This window comes from Hypanus sabinus, unplaced genomic scaffold (assembly GCF_030144855.1).
Source record: "Hypanus sabinus isolate sHypSab1 unplaced genomic scaffold, sHypSab1.hap1 scaffold_192, whole genome shotgun sequence".
Classification (NCBI taxonomy): Eukaryota; Metazoa; Chordata; class Chondrichthyes; order Myliobatiformes; family Dasyatidae; genus Hypanus; species Hypanus sabinus.
Window position 1 is genome coordinate 50932 of NW_026780014.1, and position 19120 is coordinate 70051.

General features: G+C 42.1%; 1 protein-coding gene across 1 annotated transcript in view; it reads right to left on the reverse strand.

The window, feature by feature from the left end:
• Window positions 1–203: 203 nt before the first annotated feature.
• Window positions 204–19120, reverse strand: part of LOC132387495 (gastrula zinc finger protein XlCGF26.1-like) — a 277285-nt gene continuing 258368 nt past the window's right edge. Inside the window, exon 4 of the mRNA XM_059959865.1 lies at window positions 204–2276. Within this exon, the coding sequence (XP_059815848.1) occupies window positions 861–2276 (1416 nt within the window). The 3' untranslated portion in view covers window positions 204–860. The remainder of the gene's footprint in view (window positions 2277–19120) is intronic.

The following is a 19120-nucleotide window of genomic DNA, read 5'->3' on the forward strand; positions in this document are numbered from 1 at the left end:
CTGTCCAAGTTGCATGCCATCTTAGACAATGACTCCCATCCGCTCCATAAAGTACTGGTTAGGCACAGGAGTACATTCAGCCAGAGACTCATTCCACCGAGATGTAACACTGAGCGTCACAGGAAGGCATTCCTGCCTGTGGCCATCAAACTTTTCAAATCTTCCCTCGGAGTGTCAGACACCCTGAGCCAATAGGCTGGTCCTGGACTTATTTCCACTTGCAAAGATTAACTTATTATTATTTAATTATTGATGGTTTCATATTGCTATATTTCTACACTATCTTGGATGGTGCGGCTGTAACGAAACTCAATTTTCCTCAGGATCAATAAAGTACGTCTGTCTGTCTGTCTGTTCTGCAGGTTCCACAGTGTTAAAATGAGAGAACAGTTGCTGTAGATTTTATCCATCATCTTTACAAATCTACATACGAATTATCACCGAATGTGACTTGTCATGAGGGGTATCATCTTCAAATGAATGACCACATCACACACAGGCAAGGGTTAACACATAAGTGGTCTAAACAGGATATCCCAAATCAGATCCACTCCTATGGGTTAAATGAGGTGACAACCACACATTCGATGTACGGTGAATGGATAATTAACCCACCCTTGTGGGCATAGGAATGTTCTAAACAGTGACCTTTGGCCACTATTTCCCTGGTTTCAATCCTTTCATTTTTCATCCGTCTCCGTCTGACTCTGAGTGTCTGTGTCCTCGGTTAAAACTAAACAAGCTGCGACCGATGTAAACAAGCTGCAAGTCAAACTGATACTCCTTCTTAATTTCTCTCTCTTAAAATGACAGTCCACAGCAAACGAAACCTAGGGATTCATAACAACGGCCACTCCCCGCTATGAATTGACGTGTTCCAGTAGTTGGGATGACTGAGTGAATCCCTTCCCACACTCTGAGCAGGTGAATGGCCTCTCTCCAGTGTGAACTCGCTGATAACTCAGTAGGGTGGAGAGATCAGTGAATCTCTTCCCACAGACTGAGCACGTGAACGGCTTCTCCCCAGTGTGAACTCGATGATGTCTCTGTAGATTGGATAACTGAGTGAATCTCTTCCCACATTCTGAACAGTTAAATGGCTTCTCCCCAGTGTGAACTCGCTGATGCTTCCGTAGGGTGGATGAATCAGTGAATCTCTTCCCACATTCTGAGCAGGTGAACGGCTTCTCCCCAGTGTGAACTCGCTGATGACAAAGTAGGGCGGATGAATCAGTGAGTCTCTTCCCACATTCTGAGCAGGTGAACGGCTTCTCCCCAGTGTGAACTCGCTGGTGTCTCTGTAGGTGGGATGACTGAGTGAATCCCTTCCCACAGACTGAGCAGGTGTACGGCTTCTCCCCAGTGTGAACTCGCTGATGATTCCGTAGGGTGGATGAATCAGTGAATCTCTTCCCACATTCTGAGCAGATGAACGGCTTCTCCCCAGTGTGAACTCGCTGATGACTCAGTAGGGTGGATGGATCAGTGAATCGCTTCCCACAGACTGTGCAGATGAACGGCTTCTCCCCAGTATGAACTCGATGATGTCTCTGTAGATTGGATGACTGAGTGAATCCCTTCCCACAGACTGAGCAGGCGAACGGCTTCTCCCCAGTGTGAACTCGCTGGTGACTCTGTAGGTTGGATGACTGAGTGAATCCCTTCCCACAGACTGAGCAGGTGAATGGCTTCTCCCCAATGTGAACTTGCTGGTGTGCCAGTAGGTGGGATGACCGAGTGAATCCCTTCCCACACTCTGAGCAGGTGAACGGCCTCTCTCCAGTGTGAACTCGCTGATGCCTCAGTAGGGTGGATAGATCAGTGAATCTCTTCCCACAGACTGAGCATGTGAAAGGCTTCTCCCCAGTGTGAACTCGATGATGTCTCTGTAGATTGAATAACTGAGTGAATCTCTTCCCACATTCTGAGCAGGTAAACGGCTTCTCCCCAGTGTGAACTCGCTGATGCTTCCGTAGGGTGGATGAATCAGTGAATCTCTTCCCACATGCTGAGCAGGTGAACGGTTTCTCCCCAGTGTGAAATCGCTGATGCTTCTGTAGGGCAGATGAATCAGTGAATCTTTTCCCACATTCTGAGCAGGTAAACGGCTTCTCCCCAGTGTGAACTCGCTGGTGTCTCTGTAAGTGGGTTGACTGAGTGAATCCCTTCCCACAGACTGAGCAGGTGAACGGCTTCTCCCCAGTGTGAACTCGCTGATGTACCAGTAAGGTGGATGACTTAGTGAATCCCTTCCCACATTCTGCGCAGGTGAATGGCTTCTCCCCAATGTGAACACGCTGGTGTGCCATTAGGTCAGATGACTGAGTGAATCCTTTCCCAGATATTCAGCAGATGACCAGCCTCTGCCCAGTGTGAACTGACTGGTGTGTCCACAGGTGGGATGACTGACTGAACGCCTTCTCACACACAGAACAGGTGAATGGCCTTGCCCAGTGTGAACTTACTGATGTACCTTCAATTGTGATAACCGACTGAATCCATTCCCACTGTCTGAACGGGTGAACAGCCTTTCTCCTGTGTAAAATGACGGGTTGCCAGTTGGTCAAATGACCGAATAAATCCCTCCCCACAGTTGTGCAGGAAGGATGGTCGATTGAATCCCTTGCTCCTTAAATATCTAGACAGAGACAACAAAACTGGTGTGCCGTGTTTGAACTTCCTGGAGACAAATTCCTTCTTGTTTTTAACCTGTAAAAAGATTTACAAAATCCATCAATGGGTGTAGGACAACATTTCAGATGAGATTACTTGAGTTACCAAGGTTTCACCTGGTATCACACTGTTACAGTGAGGTTCTACCCAAGTTGGACAGAGAAATCATCTCCTGACTGGGCAGAGTGCTTGTATCTGGAATGACCATCAATTCTTTGATGCTCTTCCTGTTTCTATAAGAATGGGGCATTTCTGTCATCTCCAATTTGTACCTTGGTGTTAGACTCTCTCCCTGTTCCTGCTGAGCTGCATGGGTGCCTGGCCCCACAGTAACAAAGCAAGTCTCATGCAATTAGTCTTTCTTGATGTGCATCTAGGATTTTCTTTTATGTATTATTAACGTAAAGTGCCACAGTTTTAATGCCATATTAAAAATTCCTGTTGAAGTGAGTGGTTGGTCCGCACAGCTGTTAAAAAGACAGAGTGAATTTTTGTAATATTTCACATTCTTGTAGAAAATTACAACACAGAAACAGGCCCTTTGGGCCATCTAGTCTGTGCTAAACTATTTAATCTGCCCACTCCCATACCCCTACCATACAGGTACCTACATGAACCTCTGAAATGTTGAAATCGAGCTCGCATACACCACTTGAGCTGGCTGCTCATTCCACACCCCGATGACTGTCTGTGTGCAGAAGTTTCCCCTCATATTCCCCTTAACATTTCACCTTTCACCCTTAACCCATGGCCTCTGGTTGTACTCCCACCCCATCTCAGTGGTAAAAGCCAGCTTGCATTTACACTATCTATGCCCCTCTATCACAATCAAATCTCCCCTCAATCTCCTACAGTCCAAGGAATAAAGTCCTGACCTGTTCAATCTTTCCTTATAACCCAAGTACTCCAGACGTGGCAACATCCTTGTGAATTTTCTCTGAACTCTTTCAAAGTCCTTACATCTTTCCTGTAGGTTGGTGTCCAAAACTGCACTCAGCACTCCAAATTAGGCCTCACCAATGTCTTCTACAAGTCAACATAACATCCATCTATTGTTGTCAGTACTTTTGTTCATGAAGGCCATTGGGCTAAAATCTTCCCTTCCATCTCTATCTAACTGTGATACCACTTTCAGTGAATTAAGGACTTTCTTCTACAACAGGTCCCTTTCTTCTACAACACTCCTCCGTGCCCGACCAGTCACTGTGAAAGACCTCCCTCGGAAGGTCAGACCAAAGTGCAACAACTCACACTTGTCTGCATTAAATTCCTTTTTCCATTTCTCAAACCATTTTGCCAGCTGGTCCAGATCGCACTGCAAGTTTAAATGCTTTTTTGGCATTGACTAGATGGGACAAATAGCTTGTTTCTTTACTGAACTTCTCCATGTTTATATGGCAGAGAAGCTGGCCAAACTTGTTTGGAAGGGAAAGGGTAGGAGTGACAATTGAGCAGCAGTGGCTGGAGTTTCTGGAGCAATTTGGGACCTGAGTGACTCCACAGAAGTGGAAGCATCAGAAAGACAGGAGGACAGAACTGTGGCTAAAATGAGAAGCCAAAGCAACATAAATGTCAAAGAGAGGGCAAACAAAAGAACAAATATTCGGAAGCTTTGAGAAACCAAAAGACAACAAAAAAATTCAGATGAGCTCAGTGCGTGGAATCATGACTTGTAGTCATTAATGGGTCTCGGTAGCACCCAACAGTCTGAGGCATTTAGAGGAATAATATATACGAGGCTTCAATTTCTCTTCAAAACAAAGGTTCCCTGGACCAGTTACCTTTCAACTTTCATTTTGGCAGGCACATACAAACTCTGCATCCTCAAAAATTCACATCTGAAGACCTCCCACTTACAGGTACTCCTTTGCCAGGAAACAACCTGTCCCAAACCACACTTGTCAGATCCTTTCTGATACCATCAAAATTGACCTTTTTCCATTTTAGAATCTCATCCCGTGGTCCAGACCACTCTTTTTCCATATTTACTTTGAATCTCATGGCATTATGATCACTAATTTCTGTCACCAGCCCTGATCATTTCCTAACAGCTTATTGCACACTTCTACATCAGGAATTCTACGTATTGATTAAGGGCACATATGACAAACTCTACCTCATCTAGTCCTTTACAGTTTAGGAGTCCCAGTGAATATGTGGAAAGTTAAAATCACTTACTGAATCAACCATTTTGTTTATTGGCATGGTCTGCAATCTCTCTACAAATTTGTTCCTCTAAATCCCTGAGACTGTTGGCTGCAACCAAGTCCCAATATTGGTTACAATATCATAATTCCCTACCTGAGCTCATCTGGCTTTCCTACGATGCTTCTTGCATTGTGATATACACAGCTCAGCACATTCATTGCACCAGGCTCAACCATCTAACTGCTGAATCTATCTATGATCTGAACATCTGACTGGTGTCAAGGAAACAAACCCTCCATCACTGTCACAAAAACAAAGGAGCTGATTGTGGACGACAGGAGGAATGGAGACAGGATAACCCCTATTGACATCAATGGATCTGGGGTTAAGAAGGTGAACAGCTTTAAGTTCCTCGGCATAAACATCACAAAGCACCTTACATTGTCTGTGCATACCGGCTGTGTTGTGAAAAGAGCACAGCAGTACCTCTGTCACCTCAGATAGTTGAAAAAGTTGGAGATGGGGACCAAAATTCTGAGGACTTTCTACAGGGAAACAATTGAGAGCACCCTGACTGGCTGCATCTCTGCCTGGTATGGGAACTGTACTTTCCTTAATTGCAGGAAACCTCAGAGAGTGTTGCGGACAGCCCAGCACATCCGTAGTGGTGAACTTTCCACTATTCAGTACATTTACACAGACAGGTGTATAAAAAGGGCCCAAAGGAAATCAGGGACCAAATTCACCAAAACCACAATCTGTTCCTGCTGCCACCATCCAGGAAATGGTACCACAGCAAAAGGAGCAACAGGCTCCGGGACATCATCTTCCACCAGGTCATCAGACTGATTAATTCATGCTGATACAATTGCATTTCGATGTTATATTGACTGTCCTGTGTACAAACGATCTATCATAAATTACCATAAATTGCACATTGCACATTTAGATGGAGACATAACATAAAGATTTCTACTCCTCATGTTTATGAAGTATGTATCTAATAAAGTCAATTCAATTCAATTCACCCTCACCATTATCTGTTTGGTCATTCTGGCTCCCATTCCCCTTACAGCTTATTTTAACCACATCACCCGCTCCACCCTCACTAGCACTAGCATGCCTTACCACTTGGATATCAGTCCCCTCTTGTTCTGTTCCCCTAACTAATGAATCCTCTATCACCCCTTTGACTTTTCTCTGTCAGGTAATCCCCTTCACCACCAGTTTCTAAAGTGGTCTACCTTTTGTTGTGTTTGATGGGCACAAGAGTTCTCCGCAATGGCTATTTAACCTCATTCCCCTTCCTGACTCTCTCCCAGTTTCCTGTGTCCTGCTCCTTGGGTGTAACTCACCTCTCTTCATGTCATATCTATCACCCCCTCCAACTCCCAGATGATCCGGAATTCATCCATTTCAGGTTCCAACTCCTTAACGTGCAGGGTGCACATCTTGTAGGTGAGGACATCAGGGACACTGGAGGTCTCACCACCTTCCCACCAATGTCCCCTCTAATTTGTAATGACCAGTGTGCACTCAAATCCTGTACTGTGCACTATTTTTTTTTAACTCAGTGACATGTGCTCAGTGAATTTTATACAGAGAGGTAATCATTTTCACAGCTAGCAAATCACTGTTGATAAGTACTTTGATCTCCCCTGGGTTTGATCGAGTTCATCTGCACTCTCACACAACCTATGTGGCAGGCCTTTAATGGGTAATGAAGGATTTTCTCACCAAAGCTTTTGCATATTGTCCATATGTGGTTTGCTTGCTAAATTATGCTTTAAAAAGTCCGATTTGCAAATATTACTCCACTTCTTCACACTTACAAATTCTCCAGCACCTCTTGCATTGCCACAATACACACAGGTAACACCAGTTTCTATATTGGGCATAAGTATTTCCCCTGAACCCTCCTGAGGAATTGAGGGTATATAAAAAATTCATTTTGAACCTGTGTATCCTCTGGCTAAAAGAATAATTGGGAGTGAATAGGAATTTTGAATTGAAGTGAACTCAGTCTTCAGCATTTAGCTAAGACAGACATTACCAGTTCTCTGTGGCTTGCAGAGAGACACATTGAGAGCTGATAACATTATACATTGTATCCTCGTTTGGGTAAAGGGAGGAGGACTCACTGATAAGGACAGGAATGAACAACTGTTTGTAATTATGTCAGGGCCTTGCAAAGGGAATAACTGATAAGGACTGGAAAGTACATCCATTTATAATTAAAACCATTTAACAAACTCTGTTATCTAAGTAATTAAGTTTTGCACCAACACACTTAGTGGGCGTGCCAGTACAAATAACATCTTGCAATATTAATGTATGGGATGTACTGTGTATAAACATATGGCTGTAACCTAAGTCATTCGACTTCTCAGAAGGTGGCAGTGCTTACGTGCCTTCCCTTTGACAACTGGGTCTCAAACTCCTGCGGGCATTTGAATGCACAATATACCGTGGTGTTGATAAGAAGCTGGCCTCCTGAGTTTTATTCAGATTCAACTTTAACATTCGGCATCACGAACAGGATCCCAATACAGGGGGTGCCAAGCAGACGGGCTGAGTAAGCAGCTGGACCACTCTGGGGACTGTGGAGACCAAACGGGAGCCGAATGTGTATTTTAAATTTGTCACTCACCATTAGTTCCTTTGGATGTATGGAGCCTCACCCAAGGCTGATCACATACCTTGACAGGATCGGGAAAGAATTTGTTGGGAGATTGGTAAAAGGTAGGCAAAATTTTACTAAGTGGCCAGGAGGCAGACATGCCAGGTAAATTCATCAATTAAGCAGGAGGTGCCAGCCGGGTAAATTTATCTCATTGTTAATTGAGCAGGAGGCTTTGTGCCCAATAAATTACTTAGAGACCATTGGTCAATTGTAGTCAATTGATACAAATGCGCCAGCAGCAGCCCGACACAATTTGTGTGAGAGTTCTCCAGACAAGGAAAAATATTTGTGAATGTTGAATGCAGTGCTGAATAAGAAATTGGGGAACAAAATGTGGCCACGGATGGGGGAGGGTGGAGGAGCCTGGGTTATTACCTCATGAGAACAAGCAGTAAATTTGATTTGGAAATAGAACTGAGGAAAGAAGTGTAAATTGCTGAAAAGGGAATGGAAGGAAAAGGCAGTTGTAAAGCGGAAAGCCACTGGTGGCATCGTGGCTTGGTGTTGGGACTTTGAGGAGAGAGGTCCCGAGTTCGAATCCAGCCACCTCCATAGCACACTTTCATCTGTGCTGGGTTAGAGCTGGTGAAAAAAACATCTCACCCAGCAGAAGGCAATGGCAAACTACTGCTGTAACCCAGATATAGTGGTCCATGTAGGGACCAATGATGTAGGTAAGGTGAGTGAGGGGGTACTGCTTAGAGAGTTCAGGGAGTTAGGAGTGAAGCTGAAAGGCAGGACCTCCAGGGTGACAATCTCGGGATTGCTACTTGTGCCACGTGTGAGTGAGGCGAAGAATAGAATGATTATGCATATCAATACGAGGCTGAGAGCATGGTGCAGGAAGGAAGGGTTCAGGTTTTTGGATAATTGGTCTTTGTTCCAGGGACATTGGGATCTGTTTCGAAGGGACGGTCTACATCTGAACCGGAGGGGTACTAACATTCTTGCAGGAGTGGTTGCCAGTGCTGCTCGGGGGGGTTTAAACTAGATGTGCAGGGGGCAGGGATCCAGATCCAGAGGGTTGGTCAGAAGGAGCATGGGGTTAAATGTGTAGAAGGTTTGGGTGATCTTGAGAAGGTCATCAAAATTCAGGGTGCAATTAGTCCGATGGAAGTTCAAGGAGCTGGGTTAGGTACAGTAGACAGTGTTTTAAGCAAAGACAGGAGGAATGGGCTCAGAATTCTATACTTGAATGCACTTAGTGTCAGAAATAAGACAGATGAGCTTGAAGCTCAGATGAAATGGGGAACTACGATATTGTTGGGGTAACGGAGACATGGCTGCAAGGGGATCAGGCCTGGGAATTGACTGTACCAGGGTATACGTGCTATCGTAGAGACAGAAATATGGGAAGATGGGGTGGGGTGGCCCTGTTGGTGAGGAATGAGATTCAGTCCTTAGCAAGAGGTGACTTGGGAACAGGGGAAGTAGAGTCTGTGTGGATTGAGCTGAGGAACAGTAAGGCTAAAAAGACCCTAATGGGTGTCGTGTACAGGACCCCAAACAGTAGCATGGATATTGGGTACAAGTTGATTAGGGAGTTAACATTGGCATGTGCTAAAGGTAATGCAGTCGTTATGGGAGATTTCAACATGCAGGTGAACTGGGAGAATCAGGTAGGTGCTGGACCCCAGGATAGGGAGTTTGTGGAGTGTCTAAGGGATGTATTTTTGGAACAGCTTGTGCTTGAGCCAACCAGGAATGAGGCTATTTTGGACTTGGTGATGTGTAAAGAACAGGAATTGATAAGAGATCTTGAAGTAAAGGAGCCATTAGGAAGTAGTGATCATAACATGATAAGTTTTTATCTGCAATTTGAGAGGGATAAGGGCAGATCAGGGGTGTCAGTGTTGCAATTAAATAAAGGAGACTATGGAGCCATGAGGGAAGAGCTGGCCAAAGTTAAATGGGCGGATGCCCTGGCAGGAAAGACAGTGGATCAGCAGTGGCAGATATTCTTGGGGATAATACAAAAGATGCAAAAGCAGTTCATTCCAATGAGAAGGAAGGATTCAAAGAGGGGGAAGGGGCCACAGTGGTTGACAAAGGAAGTCAGAGATTGTATAACATTAAAGAAAAACAAGTATGACAGGGCTAAGATGAGTGGGAATACAGATGATTGGGAAAGTTTTAAGGAACAGCAGATCTTAACTAAAAAAGCAATACGGTGAGAAAAAATCAGGTATGAGCTCAGTCTAGCCAGGAATATAAAAGGGGATATCAAAAGCTTTTTTAGCTATGTGAAGAGAAAGAAGATAGTTAAGAACAATGTTGGCTGCTTGAAGAATGAATTGGGTGAAATTGTTATGGGAAACAGGGAAATGGCAACAGAATTTAATGCATACTTTAGATCTGTCTTCACCAGGGAGGACACAAGCAATCTCCCAGATGTATGAATGGGCCAGGGTTATAAGATATCAGAGGAATTGAGACAGATTGACATTAGGAAAGAAACTGCGATGAGTAGACTGATAGGACTGAAGGCTAATGAATCCCCGGGTCCAGATGGTCTGCATCCGAGGGTTCTAAAAGAGGTGGCTCAGGAAATTGCGGATGCATTGGTAATCATTTTCCAATGCTCCTTAGATTCAGGATCAGTTCCAGAAGATTGGAGAGTGGCTAATGTTATCCCATTTTTCAGGAAGGGAGGGAAGGAGAAAACGGAGAACTATCTCCCTGTTAGCCTAACGTCAGTCGTGGGGAAGATGCTTGAGTCCATTATTAAGGACGAAATAGTGGCACATCTTGATGGCAGAAATAGGATTAGGCCAACCCAGCATGGATTTACCAAGGGCAAATCATGCTTGACTAATCTGTTGGAGTTTTTTGAGGGTGTAACAAGGATATTAGACAAGGGTAAGCCAGTGGATGTTGTGTACTTAGATTTTCAGAAGGCATTCGATAAGGTGCCACATAGGAGATTGGTGAGTAAAATCAGAGCTCATGGCATTGGGGGCAGGGTTTCAACATGGATACAAAACTGCTTGGCAGATAGAAAGCAAAGGGTAGCAGTGAATGGGTGTTTCTCGGACTGGCTGGAGGTGACTATTGGGGTACCACAGGGCTCTGTATTGGGACCACAGCTCTTTACAATTTATTTCAACGATTTAGTTGAGGACATTGAAAACTATATCAGCAAGTTTGCTGACGATACTAAACTGGGTGGCAGTGTGACATGCGAAGAGGACGTTAGGAGAATGCAGGGAGACTTGGATAGGCTGGGTGAGTGGGCAGATACTTGGCAGATGTCATTCAATGTGAATAAATGTGAAGTTATGTACTATGGAAGCAGGAACAAGAGGGCAGAGTATTGTCTGAATGGTGTAGAGTTAGGTAAGGGAGAAATGCAAAGAGACCTAGGAGTCCTAGTTCACCAGTCAATGAAGGTGAATAAGCAAGTGCAACAGGCAGTGAAGAGGGCAAATGGAATGTTGGCCTTTGTTACAAGGGGAATAGAGTACAAGAGCAAGGATGTCCTTTTGCATTTGTACAGGGCCCTGGTGTGACCACACCTGGAATATTGTGTACAGTTTTAGTCTCCAGGTTTAAGGAAGGACATTCTGGCAATTGGGGAAGTGCAGCGTAGATTCACTAGGTTGATTCCTGGGTTGGCAGGGCTGTCTTACGCAGAGAGATTGGAGAGATTGGGCTTGTACACGCTGGAATTGCGGAGATTGAGAGGGGACCTGATTGAAACGTTTAAGATAATTAAAGGATTTGATAGGATTGAGGCAGGTAATATGTTCCAGATGTTGGGAGAGTCCAGTACCAGAGGGCATGGATTGAGAATAACAGGTCAGTTATTTAAAACAGAGTTGAGGAAGAGCTTCTTCTCCCAGAGAGTTGTGGAGGTGTGGAATGCACTGCCTCGGAAGATGGTGGAGGCCAATTCTCTGGATGCTTTCAAGAAGGAGCTAGACAGATATCTGATGGATAGGAGAATCAAGGGATATGGGGACAAGGCAGGGACTGGGTATTGATAGTGAATGATCAGCCATGATCTCAGAATGGAGGTGCAGACTCGAGGGGCCGAATGGTCTACTTCTGCACCTATAGTCTATTGTCTGTTGTAACGTGCCTTGTACATGATTTTCCACACAGCGGCATGGAAGGAAATTCTCGGCTAACTGGAAAAAATTCCAGATGTGACATACCTTTAAAGTGGAACAGTATATTATCAGCTCGTTGGAGGAATAATACATGTGATAAAGGGATAGAGTAGTGGTCACCAACCATTTTAAGCCCAAGATCCCCTACCTTGGCCTTAGTAAAATGCAAGATTGACCCCAGATCAATTAGTTACACGCATGCGCACCAGGGCAGAACAGACCAGAAGTAAAACCCCACAACCTGGAAGTAGAAGCAATGTATAAAGACTGGGGCACCCGCCCTTTTTTTGCACCGCAGTCCGGTTTAATATTGACAATATTCTTGCGGACTGGCCGACGGGGGATGGGGTGGGTGGGGGTGTTAAACACAATAGGAATACAGCGATACTCAAAGCAGGTTCCTTATGTCCGGTCTATTCTGTAATTTAGTTTTCGCAGCTCTCAGCACTTAGCTTCTGTCCCGCGCTGCTCACGTTTTCTCCGCTGAAAAAGCTCAACACGTTTGCGTTTAAGTGCAGGGTGCTTGGACTCGGGGTACTGAAGCAGTTTTGAGGGCTTCATTGCCTCATTGGACAGCCTCCTGCCCGCCCGCCGCCAGATGCCTTGGCTTGGTGTGGGTGGTCGTGGGTCAGGTGAGAGGACAATGTCGAGGCCGGAGGTCCCTGTGCCGGGGCCGCGGCAGACACAGTCCGGAGAGAGTGACCATCCGAGCGAGGAGTGTGACAGGGCACGCGCCCGCCCTCACCTTGTAGGACCTATCAGCCGACAAAAGTTTGTTTCAGTAGATCACAGCACGGTAGCTGCTCTGATACCTATGAAACGCTGAGCCCGAATTAGGTCGTCTGCGAATATTTTAGCACCGGATTCCCCACGAACATTCAGTGTGCTAAACAGGTTTAGACGCAACACTCCAGGCCAGTAGTGACGGCACTTCCTACCGGCCGCCCGAGGCCAACTGGTGATCTCAGGCACGAGGGTGCCACTGCGGTTCGGCGACTGATGACCTCGCATGCACTCAAGTTCAACAGTGGGCTGACAGGGAACGAGGAAAGGTGCAGCTGACTCTTGTTGTTTCCTCGCGGCCCAGTGGTTGGGGACACTGTGTAGTTACACGCATGTAGAAAGAATGGAACTAAAACCCCACAACCCGGAAACAATCTTTCAACAGTATTTGTGTATTTATTTTTCTTTTTTCCTGGGATCTACTGGGAAAGTCTCAAAGGTAGACTAGTCGATCGCAACCGACAGGTTGGCGACCACTAGGATAGAGGTAAGTACTGCAGAAGTAACACCAAAGGTTGGGAGACATTAAAAACAGAGCATGAATGGATGGATGGGCGCCGAAAACGACAGCAGGAAAAACAACGTAAGCAAACCAAGGTCGGTCTACATAGGAGAGAAAGGCAGGAATGTCAGTCTAAAGTTACAACTGATAGGGAAACATGGGATCCCGAACCCATGTCTGGCGTATCGACACTGTATGAGTTTTGTGGCCTGCTGAAGCACTTTCTTAGGAGACCAAGCCTTTAATGATGGGAATCTGTCCCCCCAATTTAATGCCCTAATGCTCCAATGTTTACCAACTAAGTTAGCCAACATCATTAACAAATAATATGGATTGGCCTGACAATGACCAAAATTGAATGCAACGAGCTTTGACATATCATTGGACAGGCCTTTGAAATGCCTATCAACCCCGAAGAGAATTAATATTACAGGTGAATGGAGACTGCCTCTGTCTGTCGATGGAGTAGCACTAATTCTGTGCTGCTCTTAGTTTTCTCTCCCGCTCACAGATTAAATTTTGAATTTCAAATTTTTAATTGCTGATTCTTGAAGGGGAGTGATATGTCTATGTCTACGAGAAGTGGGAAAAATCTGCATGAACCTACTGACAAAGGTAAAGAAAAGGGAAAGACGCCGAAGGAAAGTTCTGATGAAATGCCATCATGGGCTGAAGATATCGTTCGGACACTGAAATCAATTCAAGATCAGAATAAGGCAATTAAAGTTCAACTGGAAAAGAATATAATTAAATGGACTTATTTCTGGGAAAACTTAAAAATGTGGAAACTCAAGTTACTAATCATGAAGCGGAATTGAAGTCAACTGAGCAAAAACTGTCTGAAACTACAACCCGTTTGGAAAAATATCATTAATAAGATTATTGATTTGGAAACTAAGTCTCGCAGAAACAACATACAAATTGTTGGATTGCAATAAGGAGCTGAAAATGGAAACTTAATGGTTTACTTTGGTAAGCTCTTTCATGATGTATTTCTATTTCATCACAGCTACCTGCTATTGAAAGAGCACACAGGCTGTCCACTTTGAAACTTACTCAACCAGATCAAGATCTATTTTGGCTTGTTTTCATCACTTTAAAATAAAAGATCAAATAATGCGACAGGCAAAAAAACAGAGTTTTCAGATTCAATGAGTCTGAGCTCCGTTTTTATGAAGATTATCCAAAAGAAATAATGGAACAAAGAGGAGGCATTTACACCCTGATAACAGAGAATATTATTTTTCTTTCCATGTTTATAAAATATATTCAAGGATTGATTATGTTATAGTTGATCCCTGTCTTTTGCCTAATGTTGAAACTGTGAATATGACGCTATTGCTATACCTGATCATGCGTCTTTGAGTTTGTCCTTTGAATTTGACGATGACATTTTTGGCCGTCCACCATGGCACATGTCTCAGACATTATTGCAAAGCTCTGACTTTATCCGTTTTATCGAAAGCTAGATAAAAGAATTTTTTACTTTTTAATGATATAGGAGGTATGTCTAAATTAATTATATTGGATACATTCCAAGCATTTTTATGTGGTCAGATTATTTCTTATTCAACTAAACTTAAAAAACAGACTAAAACAAAATTAGATAAAATTTCAAAACAAATTAAAGATTTAGATAATATCTATGTGACTTCCCCTAATATTAACATTTTAAAAAAAGGGTGGAACTTCAATCATAATATAACCTATTATTAACTCATTCAATTGAAGGTTATCTACTTAAGTTAAAGACACAGTTTTATATGTATGGAGAAAAAAATAATAAACTACTTGCATCTCAATTAAAATCAGCTGGAGCCAAGAGGCAAATTTTGAAAATTCGTAGAAAAGATGGTACCCTGTCTCGGGATTATGAAGAAATTAATAAGGTTTTTCAAGACTTTTATACTGAACTTTATAAATCTCAATGTCCAGTAGAGTCTTCTGAAATGAATGTTTTTTTTTAAACGAACGACTGCTTTTCCTATAATTTCTGTTGAGGATCAAAAAACTAAATTAAATGCCTAAATTACTGAATCCAAAATTCATAAAGCTATTTTCTCCATGCAGTCTGGTAAGGCCCCGGGACTTGCCGGTTATCCTGTAGAATTTTATAAACAAATTTGGAAAATTGCTTTCTCCGTAAGTGTTGGAGATGTTTAAAGAATCTTTTGTGAAAAGTAATTTACCCTCTACTTTTTATGAGCTTCTATTTCTTTAATTCTCAAAAAGGATAAAAGATCCTTCTGATTGTGCCTCATACAGACCTATTTCATTATTGAATGTTGATACTAAGATTCACTTAAAGATAATGGCCAATTGGTTGGAGAGTATTTTGGGTAAAATAATTTTTAAAGATCAAACAGGCTTTATAAAGGGTCATTATTCTTTCTCAAATGTTCAGAGATTATTTAACATTATATATTCACCTTCTTCTAAAACTCCACAATGCCTTTATCTTTGGATGCTGAAAAAGCATTTGATTGAACTGAATGGAAATATTTATTTAATGCTTTAGAAAAATTTGGTTTTGGTATTAATTTTAATAATTGGATTAAAATGATATATCAAGCTCCTATTGCTACTGTTGTCACTAATAACTGTAGGTCTCATTTTTTCATCTATCACCGGGGACAAGCCAAGGTTGTCCATTAAGTCCTTTGTTATGTAACTTAAGATTAGAGCCCCTTGCTATTGCTCTTTGTGAAGCCGAAAATATTCATGAGACTTTTGTGAATGAGACCATGCACACGATCTCTCTTTACACTGATGATTTATTGGTGCATTTATATCCAAGCCTGAATAATCTATTCCTGTTTTGCTAAAATTATATGACAAATTTTGGAGACCTTTCAGGATATAATATAAATTTTAGTAAAAATGAATTACTTCCTTTAAATGAATCTGTCTCTATATAGGATAATATTCCTTTTAAAGTTATGGATTCTTTTAGATATTTAGGTGTAATAATTACTAAAAAAATATCAGGATCTTTATAAAGCCAATTTTCCTCCTTTAGTGGACGTTTTTAGATTTGTTTTTACAAGACTGTTTAATGTCTTTTTCACAGTTAATGGACAAATATGATATCTCTAATACACATTTTTTCAGATATTTACAGGTTGGGAATTTTTGATGTTATTTTTTACCGATTTACCCCTCGGCCTGCTCTTTAAATTTGGCTTATGCTATTTTTCAGTTTAAACCTTTTCAAAAACAATTAATAGCAGTCCTTTATAAACAGTTAATGAATGCTTGCATGTCGACTAATGATAGGGTTCAAGGCACCAGGGAAGTACAACTTCAACATTCACTTTCAGATAATCAGTGGAGTAAAATTTATTATTTAGTCTATAATACACCCATCTGCACACAGCATATCTTAATTCAGTTTAAGATAGTACACAGGGCCCATATGTCCAAAGATATATTGGCTCATATTTTTTCTAATATAAGCCCTATTTGTGACAGATGTAATGCAGAAGTGGCTACTCTAACTCATATGTTTTGGTCATGTGTAAGTTTAAACGAGTTTTGGAGGGATGTGTTTAGAATATTAAAGTTATAGATGTGGACGTTCAACCTAATCCACTTACAGCAATTTTTGGGATTATACCAGAAGAAGCGAGAAAAATGTCTGCTTCTGCCCAACAATATGTTTATATTTATTTCAGAATATTCCTGTCTTTGTTTACTAAGACGTTTTTTGATCAGATTGATTCTATTATTCTAGCTTTTATTTGGGATAATAAAAGACCAAGAATTGGTAAATGTCATTTGCAAAAGTTGAAAAAGGATGGTGGTCTCACTTTGCCTAATCTATGAATGTATATTGGGCTGTTAACTTGCGGTGTATGTCCTTTTGGTTATATTGGGTTGATAGGAATGATCAGCCAATCTGGGTAGACCAGGAACTGAGAGCTGTGAAACAGTTTTATTTAACTTCGTTATTAGGAGTTACTCTACCTATACAATTAGCTAAAGTTGCTAATTTAAACCTATATCCTGTGGTTAAGCACTCTTTACAAACTTGGATCCAGTTCTGCAATTTTTTTAATCTTAAAAAAGTTAAACTTTGTAGTATAATTTATCGTAATTACTTTTTAAACCTTCTTGGAGTGTTCCAATTTTTTTTTACTTTGGAAAAATCAAGGTATTAATTCTTTTTTCGATTTATTTAAAGAAGGCAGATTGATGTCTTTTGAACAATTTCTCGATAAGTATTCTCTCTCATATTCACATTTTTTACAATATCTTCAAGTTAGACATTTTTTACAAAAACATTTAAGTAATATTCCTTACATATTGGAGGCTGATTTGTTAGATACTATTATGAATATGAACCCCTCGTTGAAAGGTTCTATTGGAAGAATTTATAATTTATCATTACAAAGGGATAAGCGTCCTTTACTTAAGATCAAACAGGACTGGGAGAAGGAACTCAATTTCCCTTTTATATGGGAGGATTCAACATGCATTCTGGTTAACTCTTCTTTGATCATTCACTGATTCAATTTAAAATTGTACATCATTACCATTTGACGAAGGAGAGACTTCCTAAAATATTTCCCAATGTTGACAAGTATTGTGATAGATGTAAAAATGAGATAGCCACACTGACACATACGTTCTGTTCATGTTCTATATTAAAACAATTTTGGAAGTCAGTCTTTTCGACAATTTCTAAAGCACTCAGAATCAATTTACAACCTAATAAATTGACTATGCTTTTTGGAATAACTCCTCAAAATATCCATGGTGTTTGTTACATTGATAGCTAGGAGGGCCATCTTGTTGAAATGGAAGGGTATATCAGCTCCTACTTTGTCACAATGGCTCTCTCAGGTGATGCTGTGTCTTGGAGAAAATTAGAAGTCGAACCTTTGTACTTTTATTTGATTTTGAGAACAGATGGGGCTCATCTGTTCATTATTATCATTTCAGTTAACTGATAGATTTCCTCCACGATCTATATGTAAATTTTTTTGATATATCTTTTCTTTCTTTTTGGCGGTTTGATGTTTATTTTTAGAAGCTTTTTGTATGACGCACGGCTCCGGGGTTGTACCTCCAATGGGTTTCTTTTTTTCCCCCTCACTTTTCTTTCTTTTAATTTACAAAATTTTCAATCCTTAAGATAATTTCCTCTATTATGAGGCATTGTAAGTGTTGTTACTTCAATGCACTTGTGCTATTTTTGAATAATAATAAAAATAATAATAAAAAAATATGAAAAGAATATTAAAGGTGAATATGTTCAGTGGGAAGAAGGATGTGAGCAGGCTATATCTGCGGATCAGAAATGGGAACAACCACCTACCACTGGACAGGTGGGGACAACAAACCATTTAGAAATTGACAAGCAAGGATGCTTCCTACCATGAGTACCACCCCTCAGGAAGAGCCCAATGTAATATTGACAGTTGCTGCTATTCCAGTTCCGTTTATGATTGAAATGGGGGCACCTACAACCACTCTCAATCGGGAAATGGTATCGGAAAAGGGATTGCAGTTCTCAGACGCAACATTCGCTCTGCCTGGGTTTGAAGCCATGGAATGTATGTATTCACGTAACCAGCCACTGGAGGTGGAATTCCATGGGAACCATTGTGAGGTTTCATTTACAGTCAGCACCCCGCAGTCGGGGGTGTAATCCAGCAGGGTGAGACTTGCTCTGTCTGTTGGATGTCAAGATTCTCTGCACAGGCAATGGTGTCACCCTGTGACAGGTGAACAACTGACAGCTTCCCCAATTTCCGACCCCCCTTGTTGTGGGCACCTAATCTGGACTCCACTGCATTTGAACCCCTTCTGCCAGTGGTCGACCCCTATGTGACTCTGTGCTATGACCCTACGGGGTGCTCATCTGAGGAAAGCCAATATTATGCACCCCTCGAGGGACAAAAGTTCCCAGTCATGGTGATTGGAGAGGTTAAAGGAAAAGTGGGCAGTGCATTACTGGCCGAATTTCCGGATTTCCTTTGGTGACAGACAGAACTGGTGGTTCCCCATACCACTGTTAGTGTTTGCCCTGGGTTCAAGCCAAAGAGCCCAGAGTTCATTGCCTACACCTTGCTGAAAAAAGCCTCCAGCACCGAGGAAGACTGGCAAGACTTGGCTGTGGTCCAACTCCGATACTGGAAGGAGTCTGAGGTGAAAACGGGACATCTGGTGAGACACGCTTTTAATATTGACCGATCCCAAGACGCTGTACCCCAT